A 14522-nucleotide genomic window follows, 5' to 3' on the forward strand; every position below is an offset into this window, starting at 1 on the left:
CAGTTGAATTGATTTCACTCTTGTTCAGTTGGACTGATCAGCTGGGTTTCTTCGTCAGTTGAACACTCCTTCGGCTGGCCAGACTTCTGAGGTTCTCCTACTAACCACCTATAAACTGGGCAATCAGCTGGACTGCTCAATTGACGTAACAGTTAGACTGATTCATTTTGTGCGATCAGTTGGGTCTTCAGTTTGCGATGTAAACAGCTCGTGAGTGATCCTAGATACTGCACACTAAGGTAGATTATTAGTAACACAATTAACAAGTTTTGTTATCATCAAAATCAAGATTGCGAACTTGAAAAATTCCATCAATAATATCTAGAGATAAATCAAGCAAGATCTTATCATCTAGAAATCAATCAAGAAATATCTTATGATCTAGAAAAACAAAATCTTAAATTGATAATATTAATTTAACAAAATAATAAAGGAATCAAATATTCCTTTCAATATAAATCACTAGGAGTTTACAAAACATGGAACTTTAAAATAACAAAACTATGAAAAATGCTCATCAATGAACTTCTGCAGTGAGTTGCAAGATTTTGTGCGATGTTTGTGTTGTTTCTTTTTCTGTCAATGAATCTTTTGTTTCAAAAATTATGCGAGGTTCTCCCATTCTTCCATGATCTGCGATCTTCCCACGATTTAGCATGTGATCTTCCCTCATTTGTACGGCATTCAACTAATTCAAATAAATTAAAATTGCCGATGGGCTCTCATCCAATCTTTCACCTCTTTTTCTTACGTCTTGGGCTTAATTTTGGACCTAATTAAAATATAGCCTCAACCCCATAAGGCATTGTAGCTGTTAACTTCGTGTATGATTGATATTTGTTATGACTAAAAGGACATCTCCTCTTCATCTTGTCGACTCACATACGGCATATTTGCATTTCATCGAGCTATTGTTTTGTTCTGTTGTCGTTTTAATTACTGTGCGTGTTAACTATGTAACATCCCTGTAAATAAACAGTATTTCCATACCCAATTTGTTCTATTTCCTTTGTCTTCTTAATGAAGTAGTATAATAACTATGTCACAATTCACAACCTTCGAGTATATATACACACACACACACACACATGCTACATGATTAAGACTCGAGAAGTTAATAATTGAATCCATCGAATTCCCAGCATTGGAATTCTCGAAAACTTTATTTTTAGAGCAGCAGCACATGTTATTTATAGGTTCTGATGGTGTTATTTAAAATGGCACAACATAAATATCATAGCTCGATCACTTAACAGGGTAGTTACCAGTGTTTCGACAATTAGCCTCCCAGTAATTTCATCGACTTATAATTTATAGGAATTGATCATTTGATCTTGATTATGATGCCAACTACAGAATCACACGAACTCAGATGCTTTAAATCATGCTACAGCCTACAAGGGTACATTGTGCGTGCTAATTGCAAATATGTCACAAATCTGAACTGCCAGTTCGTCTACTGTGAAAATTGTTTCAAAACATATCACATACAGGTCGAAATCGAGTTATTTAACCATTTATCGTTCATGTTTCCATCCCAAATACAATCAAGAATCCCCCAAGGGAAGTAATATAATGTGAGAGCAACAAATAAACCCGTGATGAGTGTCGCACAGAACTATATTCAGCAGAAAATAAGATAATTTAACGAAATATTCGAATGGAAAGGTAAACAGATGCAAGGAAAAAAAACCTGAAGAAAGATGAGGTGCCACTGTAAGCAATAATCTGTAAGTGGAAACCTTTTCCTGTTCTCTTTTTGCAACTTATATCATATAAAGTTATCATAACAGTCACAATTGGGTAGTATATTCGGATCTAAATCATAATTATCTTCAAGTAATCTGTACAACGTTAACTTGTCAGGCCACAAATCGAGCCTCCATATTTTCTGGCACCACGATATCAAGCCTCATCATCGACCTGTACTTATCAGGTACTTGAGCGCCAGCTTGCATACACACTTCAACCACGGCTGGTGCCTTACCGTAGAACCTCTTGAGGGTGTTTTTCAATGGCGGTCCTTTTGTATCTTCAACATGCCAGACATAATTGGGAGGAAACATTTCATCTACAGTTGCATCTTGCCAACCATGTTTCCCGTCTCTCCACTGATGCTTGAATTCCCCACAGAGCTTCGCATTGTGGCCCCAGGGGCCCACATGAACCTCCGAGCAATAGCCACATGCCTTCACAGTATACTTTTTCATCAATTTTGTTACACCCGTCTTAACTTTCTCGTATGCTTTGACAGTCCGCTGGGCAATCTGAGGAACATCTGATTCCGCGGGGGGAGAATATCGATCTTGGATCCGATAAGTGTCCAGTTCCATAGTCAATGACCCGGAAGCATGAGAGCTATGGAGTTCAGGCTCTTCAATCAACCCACCCATATCAATCACTTTCTTACCTAGCATTCGGATAGGTCTTGTCCTCCTTCGCGAGGGGTAGTCAGGCAATTCAACACCTGCTTGGATGCAAAGTTCAATCACAGCAGGAATTCTGTCGTAACTAAAACGAGTCTCATGCTTTATGCGCCGGCCAAAAGGATCAAACATATGGTATGACTCAATAGGGAGAAGCACATCGTTGATAGAACCTTTCACCCATGAATGGAAACTTTTGCGGCTTCCACTAGCCGGGCCACGACAGTCTTGAATATTGTGGCCAGCTAGGGCAACATGGATGTCTGAGCACTCACTGCAAAGGAAACAATAAAAAAGTCACTTCCACATCACCAAATCCATAGAGATGAAGTGGGAGAAAAGTTGAATGGTCTTAATGGTTTTAAATTTACGTTTGGGTTACCTACAAGCATGAACAGGAACAACATGCAAGAGTTGTGCAAGTCCACTAATTAAATTTTTCCAAGCATCAACTACTTCATATGCAACAGGAATTAGCTCAGGTACAAGTAGTCCATTTTTTGGAGGCCCGAGTGGCTTCTCAATTCCCATTTCTGCCAATTTCTTATCAGCCCTGGCAGCCTGCTGAATTTTCGTTATGGGTATGGGATAGGGCTTCTTCTTTTTCCTTGAAAGTATTGGCGGAAGTTCCACATTCTGTGGCGATGCCTCAAGTTTATTCACTTTGCGACCACGAGTAAGCCTGCCGTCTGTACAAAAGATGATTATTTGTCTTCTTGTAGCATTCTCATTGTCGTAAGCTTGGGTGACCTGGAATTGCAGATCAACCGTAAATCATTTGATTGATCAACTGCCATGCATTGTGAAAAACAATTAAATATTGCTACTGATAAATAAGGACAAGTACTCAAGGGAGCCTTGTACAATAAGATCATTAGTCCACAGTTAATTATTAAGGCTAACTAGCAAATCAGTGAAACTCAAACTTCAAAGCTGCTTAGAAAGTGCAACTGAAATTTGATACATCAAAATGAAATGGATTTGCAAGGATAAAAAAATTTCACACAACGCAAACATTATAAGTTCTATCATGCAGTGACAAGCTTTCTTCAATCTCCGTTGTCACTTATGTCATAGTCTATCTGAAACATAGGAAATCCTAAATGAAATTTCAACAAGCTAGAAACACATTGTGAAGCATTTGCAGCTTTTCATCTTCATAAAGAAAATTTCAAAGTACAGTCCTATCTTACAACGAAAGTTATGGTAGGATCTAGCCTACCCTAGAGAAATAGCAAAAATTGAAAAATTAAAATAATCTGTTTTACACGATAAATGCCCTCTTCCTCATAGACTTCAACAGCAGAATGTCTGATCCCTGTACGATAGATAACCCTATAATGGTGTCAAACCTGAAACCACCGATCCCTGTTCCAATCACTTCCCTTTATTTCCCCCAATAGAACAGATTCCCTATACTACTAACAAAAATACTCTAGCCTGAACCTCTCACGGTTACATTCCGAAGATTAATTTAACTGATAAGGTACTAACATGGCGCAAATCGAAAGAAGCAAATTGGAAATATTGGTGTTAAATGGGCAGAATGTCTTTATATGTCATATTCAAAATCATCTCGACATGGGACTTAATCCACCACTCACACTAAGATTCTTGAAAGCAAATTTACATTGAGCTACTCATATGGAAGGTCCATTATTTGTGCAGACACCACATCAAAGAATGTGAATACACAAAATTACCTTTATCCCAAGGAAAGAAGATCTTGGAATTGGAAAATGATATGTCTTAAGTTCCATCGACCGAGATGAAGCCCCTGAAAGGAAAGATAACATCAAACGAGCAGAACTTGGCAATGTAACGCTTAATTACTCCGATTAATGAAGGCAATAGACGAAATCCAAAGGTCGTCGATGACCAGAAACTTAAGAAAATGCTGAAGGGTTTACCCTTTCTCAGTGGGATCCACGGCGAGTAAACCACTGCTGATAATTGTTGTAGCATTTATCTTCTGTAGACTCCTTTCTTGCCGTCTCACAAGAAAACACAAATTCGGAAATCTGAAATTACAATGGAAAGTAAATGTTTTGCTTCAATCATGATACAAACACGCTATCCAATTCGATCAATCAACAACAAAAACCATTTTTGAGCTCGATACGCAACTTCAAAGCCTAGCACTAATACAAAGTACCACAAGAACACATAAACACACGATACAATACGAAAATAACCTGAAATTTTCGAAAAATTTAGAAGAATAACAGGCTTAGATTAACGAAAGTCTTCACTCGGAGCGCCGGTCCCGAACTGTTCGAAGAGAACGAGAGAATGGTGGGATTAGTGAAAATATCCTGAGTCCGATTTCCATTTTCGCCCCGCGTGTATGTAATTTAAATGCCTAATGTATAAATCATCTTAAATGACTTAAATTTATAAAATATTTATTCGAAATTGAATAAAAATAAGTAAATAAAAATTATTAACTAATTCTTTGTGTCTGGGAAAAATTTAATTATTATAATTAAGTTTAAATTTTTTCAATAATTTTTACACTGTTTCGTATGACATAGTAAAAGATGTTTCATATCAGAAACAATATATAAATAAGAAAAAGATATATAACTCTGTATATTTGAAATCTTGTAATTAGATATATGGATTTGAAATGTATTTCCGTAGTTTCAGATAAACAAGATCATAAAATTCAAATTCACTTATTTCATATTTATATAGTGTTTTATGTTAATCAGAATGGATTTAAATTTCATCCAATATTATATTCATTTGAAATTCATTTTACTTTGTGTAAATAATTACGATATAAATTTAATATTCTATTATTGTTTGTTTACAATAAAAATATCATTGAAATCCATATATTTTTCAAATTCCTTCGTCTAAATATGAATGAAAGATTGCTTCTTGTTGTGCATAATATCCCACTGCAACTTCACATCTTCCGGGTGCCACAGACTCAAGTGCACTGCTAGTATCATTGCTAATATCGTCATCGTCGGGTGCCTGAAGTACGTTCAAGCACACGGGGCAAGAAGCCCGCGAACATTCTCCATTTTTCGTTATGGTGACTCGTCCTGCCATGGCTATGGCTTTATTGCATAAAATTGTGCGGGTGGGTCTAGAAAACTGTTGATCATTTTAAGTGAACTAGTATGATGCACGTACGGTGCACGTAATATCAATTATATTATAAAAATTAAAAAAATTTATTTTCTAAAAAATAATTTGAATGATTTTGTTATTTATTTGGGCTTAATTTCTTATCATATTAGACGATTTATAAGAACTTATATAACTTACTTTCAAAATTGTTTCCCAAATTAAAATTCAAGCAGTTGATTTTATGTTATATAATAAATTGTAACGAACATAATAAATATAACAAAATGAACTAAAACAAATTTTTAAAAAATTTATATATTCAAACACCGCGTATAAATCATAATAACCTAAAAATCAACCAAATTATGGATTTTATCAATGTATAAATCATAATCTACATAAGCGAAGCACACTAAAGACAAATAATTATCAATTTAAAATCACTGTGACTAACTCATAAAAACAATATTAAAACAAATTGTGGCGCCCCAAACCTCGCCACGTAATCATGCAACATGTGACGTCATATGCATAAAATTTTTTCCTTTCGACGACGTAATAATATAATGAATATACGACAAAATAATGCCATCACCACACCATCTACGTCAGTGTAGCAGAAACAGTACGATAAATACATACACAACAACTCAAATAAGACAATAAGCTATATTGTCTCTATCTACTATCAACTACAGGACTGTTTGACTAGACACACCTAGTCCTTCACCACTATCATGTCTCACGCATAGTCATGTAACCTGCCCAACAGAAACAGCCCTCAAAAGGTGAGCATATACAACAATCATCATCGTAATACATAACAGTTATATTAACAACAGAAAATATAAGTGAAATCATAATAGAAATACCCCCTTTGCCGTTTCTGGACAATCAGCCAACAACAATCTCAACAACATCACAATGCAACAACATCGACGATACGTCGCACCCCAACACCGGCGATAGCAATATCGTCGAACGAACAACAACATCGACGATACGTCGCACCCCAACACCGGCGACAGCAATATCGTCGAACGAATAACAACATCCACGATACGTCGCACCCCAACTCCGGCGACAGCAATATCGTTGAACGAACAACATCAACGTGACAACATCAACGAGACATCTCCCAACAACGATAACCAACAACATCAACAATAATAAACAACAAATATAATATCAAATCACCCAATTCCGGTGATTTATCATTGTTCAACGCAATAGTATTCATCAATACTAAACAATAACAACATATGCTCGTACGTCAACACGTACCTGATAATCGAGTATATATACAATCTGGCTATTTCTTTGATCCTGAGGCTTGTGATGTATCTAAATAATTCAACAATAAATATCAGATCATCGTCACCGTATCAACACAGTTATAACAGCCTCAATATATAACATCAAATAGCCCAACAACAATTAATTCAACAAAATATAAAACTCGATTATAAATTCGTATTGTTCAACAATTTAATATTCTGGTGTATTTAATTCACAATATTACCATCAAATACACCCTAATTAATTTAACATCAAATAATAGGCTATTTTACAACATCCGTCAAATTACGAAAACTTTATATCAACGTGTAGCCTATACTTCGTAGACTCCGAATATATAATCAGAATTAATAACAACTGACAAACAACTCTCCAATCTCAACCCAACGATTAAAAATCCCTAATTAAAACAAATTAAGAATAATTCAAAATAACACCACTATAATCTTCTCTACTTCGTTAAAATGATACACTACTCAACAATATTCAATTTCAGTATGATTTAACAATTTATCAGATTTATTCCAGAAATCAACGAATTTCAAACATCACCAAAACTATAAAATTTATACCTCAAATCGAAGACCTCGTGTCAACGATCTCAGAACTGAAGTCGGTTCGTCGATTGGATAAACCGATAAGTCCCACGATCGAAAAGAAAATCTGAAAACTCTTTTCTCTCACCTCTCCGTTTCCTCTCTGTTAATTCTTCTGGCCAAAGTGAATGAAACTCACGTGAATGTGAGTTTCAAATTTATCCTCGTTTCTTTTTTTTTTTTAATAAATATTATATTATATTAATAAAATAATATAATATAATATTTAAAATTTTAACACTGGTATATCTTTTGGACCAGTCAAACGACCAAATTTTCCAAAACTCAAAACATGCAACTTCTATATCTTTCGGTGTTCTACGTTCTATCCAAATTTCAAATCATTTGGACTTCATATGACCAAGATATCACATATTTCTATCGTTAAAAATCATTAATTATTTAGTAATATCACATTACTAAATCCATAACTTGTGATATTTACTTCAGACATTACATTTCTACCAACCTTAAATGAATTTCGACCCCGAAATTAATCAACAACAGTAATAACATGCATAAATAAAGATACGTCATACCATCAGAATAAGTAGGGGTAGAGCTCTCTCATATGCCGCTCTGTCTCCCAAGTAGCCTCTTCGACACCTCTATGCTCCCACTGAACCTTCACCATCGGTATAAGCTTACTACGAAGCTTTCGTTCAGATCGATCCAAAATACAAACTGGTCTCTCAACATAAGACACGTCAGGATCTAACTGAACCTCAGAAATATCCAACACATGTGAAGGATCCGGCTCATACTTCCGCAACATCGATACATGAAACACATCATGAATACCAGATAAAGATGGAGGTAGAGCCAATCGGTAAGCCAAAGTGCCTATCCGCTGCAATATCTCATACGGGCCAACATACCTCGGTGCCAACTTTCCTTTCATGCCAAATCGCACTGTGCCACGAAAAGGAGAAACTTTCAAAAATACTCGATCGCCCTGCTGAAACTCTAAAGGTCTTCGTCTTTTATTGGCATAGGCGGCCTGTCTATCTTGAGCTGCTTTCAATCGTTGCTGTATCAACTTTACTTTCTGTTCCATCTCATGAATCATATCAGGACCGGTAACTGCAGCTCGATCAACATCATCCCAGTATAACGGAGATCTACAACGTCTCCCGTACAATGCCTCAAATGGAGCCATCTGAATACTACTCTGATAACTATTGTTATACGCAAACTCTACCAATGGAATAGATGACTGCCAAACAGATTTAAAATCCATAACATACGCACGCAACATATCCTCCAGCGTCTGAATAGTACGCTCAGTCTGACCATCTGTCTGGGGATGATAAGCCGTACTCAATCTCAACTCTGTCCCCATCGCAGTCTGCAATCCTTCCCAAAAATGAGAAGTAAATCGAGGATCTCTATCAGAAATAATAGACACTGGAATCCCATGCAACCGTACAATCTCTCGTATATACAACTGTGTCATCGTCAAGTACGTACTACTCATGCTATAGGGTATAAAATGTGCAACTTTCGTCAATCGATCAACAATCACCCAAATAGCATCAATAGTTCCAGTGCTTCTTGGCAAATGAGTCACAAAATCCATCGATATGTGCTCCCATTTCCAAGTCGGTACTTCTAAACTCCTCAATTCACCTCCCGGCCTTCTCCTCTCAGCTTTGATCTGTTGACAATTAAGACATCGACGTACAAAATCAATCACATCACGTTTCATTCCCTTCCACCAAAACTGAGAGCGTAGATCCTTATACATCTTCTTGCCACCAGGGTGGATAGAATATCGACTACAATGTGCACGACGCAACAGGCCCTGGCGCAACTCAGATATATCAGGAACTACCCATCTATCATTCATCCTCAAACTGCCATCATCAGCCACTCTAAAACGAGTATCTTGTTTCTGAGAAACTAACTCCCTCCATCGCTGAACTCTCTCGTCTGTCATCTGTGCATCACGAATACAACCATATATATCAGGTTCAGCTAATAAGGTAGATACCTGGATAGGAGTCGTCGAGATATCAAAATCATATCCCAAGGAACAACAAGACATCATCATAGCTGATAAACGACTCACATCCTCTGCAGTACAACTCACTTTACGGCTCAATGCATCAGCTGTAAGATTGGCTCGACCAGGATGATATTCAATCTCACAATCATAATCCTTCAGCAAATCTAACCATCGTCTCTGTCTCATATTCAACTCTGTCTGGGTAAACAAAAATCTCAAGCTCTTATGATCAGTATAAATCGTAAACGAGGTACCATATAAATAGTGTCGCCATATCTTCAAGGCAAAGATAATGGCTGCCAACTCCAAGTCATGCACAGGGTACCTTGTTTCGTGTGGTTTCAGCTGTCTCGAGGCATATGCCACAACATGTCGATCCTGCATCAAAACACATCCCAAACCATGTAATGATGCATCAGTATAAACAACAAACCTCTCATTTTCTGTAGGAATTGATAACACCGGTGCAGTCGTCAGTCGGTGCTTCAAATCCTGAAAACTCCTCTCACATGGTTCAGACCACTGAAATCGCACACCTTTCTGAGTCAACTGTGTCAAAGGCCTAGCAATCTTTGAAAATCCCTCGATAAATCGACGATAATAACCTGCTAAACCCAAGAAACTACGAATCTCAGGTACAGATGTAGGTGCAGACCACTGTAACACGGCTTCGACCTTCGTTGGATCAACAGAAATCCCATCTCTCGATATAACATGACCCAAGAAGACCACTCGATCCAACCAAAACTCACACTTACTGAGTTTGGCATACAACTGTCTATCTCGCAACACCTGTAACACTGAACGCAAGTGCCCTGCATGCTCAGCCTCACTCCTGGAATATATCAATATATCATCAATAAACACAATAACAAATCGATCGAGATAAGGCTGAAATACCCTATTCATCAAACTCATGAACACAGCTGGAGCATTCGTCAATCCAAACGGCATAACTAAAAACTCGTAATGCCCATATCTGGTCCTGAATGATGTCTTCTGAATATCCTCCTCTCTAACTCGTATCTGATGATATCCTGACCTCAAATCAATCTTCGAATATACTGAGGTTCCCTGTAACTGATCAAACAAATCATCAATACGAGGGAGGGGATATTTATTCTTAATCGTTACCTTATTCAGCTGTCGATAGTCGATACAAAGCCGCATAGTTCCATCTTTCTTTCTCACAAATAAGACTGGTGCACCCCAAGGCGATACACTAGGGCGAATGTATCCCTTGTCCAGCAAGTCCTGCAACTGGGCTTTCAACTCTTTCAACTCTGCTGGTGCCATTCTGTAAGGAGTACGAGAAATAGGGGAAGTACCTGGCATCAACTCAATCCCAAACTCCACCTCACGAACTGGTGGGAAGCCTGGAATCTCATCAGGAAATACATCGGCAAACTCAGCAACTATAGGTATCTCCTCTATTCCCACCTCCTTCTTCTTCTCTGTCACATCTACAGCATAAATAAGATAACCCTCATGCCCATGCTCCAATAACCGAGACATCCGGATGGCAGATACCAACGGAACACGGGGACGAGAACCCTTCCCATAAAATGTCCAACGCTCTTTCTCATCTGTATAAAAATATACCACCCGCTGATAACAATCAACTGTCGCACAATATCTACTCAGCACATTAATTCCCACAATACAATCAAAATCAGTCATCTCTAGAATAATCATATCAGATCTCAGCTCATAGCCCTCATAATAAATAATACCATCTGATATCATAGATACAACTGATATATCAACTCCAGAAGGTGTCGAAACAGAAAGAGGCATAGACAATGGAGACGAGCGCATATGATGCTCAACCACAAACCTCTTCGATATAAAAGTATGCGAGACACCAGTATCAACAAGAATATAAGCAGGATAAGAACATAAATAACACTTACCCGCTATCATCTCCTCTCGTGCCTCCTCTGCCTGCTCCCGGGTCAAAGCATACACCTGTGCCTGAGGCGGACCAGCTCCCTGCATACGTGACTGTCCTCTAGAAGGTCGTGGTGTAAACTGCTGAGGCTGTCGTCCTCCTCTCTCTGAGGATCTACCTCGAGCACTCTTAGGCTCTCGCTGTCCCTCACGACTAGGACACTGTCTCGCCAGATGACCAACACCGCCACACTCAAAACAGGTGATCTCGGTCTGTGTACACTCTCTGATCAGATGAGGTCCCCCACAACGATAACATCTCACTGCTCTGGACTCTCCTCTCTGCCCCTGAACAGACTGAGAACTGCCCCCACGACTCTCAACACGTTGTGAATCAAATCGACGCTTCCCAGATGATGCTGAAGAAGAAGATGAACCCTTCTGATATTTAAAAGACTGTCCCTGAGGTCGCAATGACTCCCTAGTCGGCTCTGATAATCGTCCCTGAGCCCCATACTCCTGCATAACTAACTCAGCCATCTCAGCCCTCGTCACTGCATCCTCAAATGATACCGGGTTGTTTGATTGCACACGATCAAATAACTCTAACTTCAACCCTTTCAAAAAATGCCTCATCTTAGCATGAACATTCGTAGCAATATGTGGCACATATTTCAACAATGCAGAATATCGAGTCTCATACTCAGCAACAGACATACTACCCTGTCTCAAATCCTCAAATTCTTTCTCTTTCTTTTGTCTGGCTGCTATAGAAAAATATTTATCAAGAAAACGAGACCGAAACACATCCCAATCAATAGTACGGCCCTGAGTTCTCAATCCTGCCTCAGTCGTCTGCCACCACAATAATACATTCCTCGAAAGCTGAAATGTAGCCAATCGTAACCAAGCAGACCTAGCACACGGAGCAGTCACAAATATCTGCTCTATCCTCTCAATCCACTCCTCGGCTCGCTCACCAGTCTCAGAACTACCAAATCTCGGCGGAAGATAACTGCTGAACTGTGCCAAAGTCAACTCACCAGGCAATAAAGGCTGATCTGCAGGTGCCTGTCCCATAGGAGGAGGTGGCAATGGATTTATCTGTCCAAATCCACTGTCAACCTCGTCTGTTTCCTCGTGTGGATGTACCTGTTCTCAAGCTGCCATCACTGGAAATCAAATTGTTAATCATAACATTTAACAATTACAATCCAGTAATCATCATCACATCTTTCGCACGAAAGTATACGCAACTAAAGAACAATCAATCATATCGAGAAATCATCAATAACAAGTCAAATGCACAGACACATGCAGATAATATCGTCATCCAACTCCCTCATCACAAACCCAACTCTTAACCATCACAGACATCTAACATATGCTCTGATACCACCAAATGTGGCGCCCCAAACCTCGCCACGTAATCATGCAACATGTGACGTCATATGCATAAAATTTTTTCCTTTCGACGACGTAATAATATAATGCATATACGACAAAATAATGCCATCACCACACCATCTACGTCAGTGTAGCAGAAACAGTACGATAAATACATACACAACAACTCAAATAAGACAATAAGCTATATTGTCTCTATCTACTATCAACTACAGGACTGTTTGACTAGACACACCTAGTCCTTCACCACTATCATGTCTCACGCATAGTCATGTAACCTGCCCAACAGAAACAGCCCTCAAAGGGTGAGCATATACAACAATCATCATCGTAATACATAACAGTTATATTAACAACAGAAAATATAACTGAAATCATAATAGAAATACCCCCTTTGCCGTTTCTGGACAATCAGCCAACAACAATCTCAACAACATCACAATGCAACAACATCGACGATACGTCGCACCCCAACACCGGCGATAGCAATATCGTCGAACGAACAACAACATCGACGATACGTCGCACCCCAACACCGGCGACAGCAATATCGTCGAACGAATAACAACATCAACGATATGTCGCACCCCAACTCCGGCGACAGCAATATCGTTGAACGAACAACATCAACGTGACAACATCAACGAGACGTCTCCCAACAACGATAACCAACAACATCAACAATAATAAACAACAAATATAATATCAAATCACCCAATTCCGGTGATTTATCATTGTTCAACGCAATAGTATTCATCAATACTAAACAATAACAACATATGCTCGTACGTCAACACGTACCTGATAATCGAGTATATATACAATCTGGCTATTTCTTTGATCCTGAGGCTTGTGATGTATCTAAATAATTCAACAATAAATATCAGATCATCGTCACCGTATCAACACAGTTATAACAGCCTCAATATATAACATCAAATAGCCCAACAACAATTAATTCAACAAAATATAAAACTCGATTATAAATTCGTATTGTTCAACAATTTAATATTCTGGTGTATTTAATTCACAAGATTACCATCAAATACACCCTAATTAATTTAACATCAAATAATAGGCTAGTTTACAACATCCGTCAAATTACGAAAACTTTATATCAACGTGTAGCCTATACTTCGTAGACTCCGAATATATAATCAGAATTAATAACAACTGACAAACAACTCTCCAATCTCAACCCAACGATTAAAAATCCCTAATTAAAACAAATTAAGAATAATTCAAAATAACACCACTATAATCTTCTCTACTTCGTTAAAATGATACACTACTCAACAATATTCAATTTCAGTATGATTTAACAATTTATCATATTTATTCCAGAAATCGACGAATTTCAAACATCACCAAAACTATAAAATTTATACCTCAAATCGAAGACCTCGTGTCAACGATCTCAGAACTGAAGTCGGTTCGTCGATTGGATAAACCGATAAGTCCCACGATCGAAAAGAAAATCTGAAAACTCTTTTCTCTCACCTCTCCGTTTCCTCTCTGTTAATTCTTCTGGCCAAAGTGAATGAAACTCACGTGAATGTGAGTTTCAAATTTATCCTCGTTTCTTTTTTTTTTTTTTAATAAATATTATATTATATTAATAAAATAATATAATATAATATTTAAAATTTTAACACTGGTATATCTTTTGGACCAGTCAAACGACCAAATTTTCCAAAACTCAAAACATGCAACTTCTATATCTTTCGGTGTTCTACGTTCTATCCAAATTTCAAATCATTTGAACTTCATATGACCAAGATATCACATATTTCTATCGTTAAAAATCATTAA

General features: G+C 37.9%; 1 protein-coding gene across 2 annotated transcripts; it reads right to left on the minus strand.

Moving 5' to 3' along the window:
- Window positions 1–1694: 1694 nt before the first annotated feature.
- LOC142529173 (APO protein 1, chloroplastic) lies at window positions 1695–4766 on the minus strand. 2 transcript variants are annotated; one of them, XM_075634631.1, is made up of 5 exons: window positions 4622–4766; window positions 4337–4447; window positions 4130–4203; window positions 2809–3176; window positions 1695–2700 (listed from the first exon to the last, which is right to left on the minus strand). In XM_075634631.1, exons 2-5 carry the CDS (start codon window positions 4389–4391, stop codon window positions 1863–1865), a joined length of 1335 nt encoding a protein of 444 aa, XP_075490746.1. In that variant the 5' UTR covers window positions 4392–4447; window positions 4622–4766; the 3' UTR covers window positions 1695–1862. The 2 variants fall into 2 exon arrangements, with proteins under 2 accessions (XP_075490746.1, XP_075490747.1); XM_075634632.1 differs by having other exon boundaries at window positions 4337–4420; window positions 4622–4751.
- Window positions 4767–14522: the final 9756 nt, after the last annotated feature.

This window comes from Primulina tabacum, chromosome 16, assembly GCF_025594145.1.
Source record: "Primulina tabacum isolate GXHZ01 chromosome 16, ASM2559414v2, whole genome shotgun sequence".
Taxonomy (NCBI): Eukaryota; Viridiplantae; Streptophyta; class Magnoliopsida; order Lamiales; family Gesneriaceae; genus Primulina; species Primulina tabacum.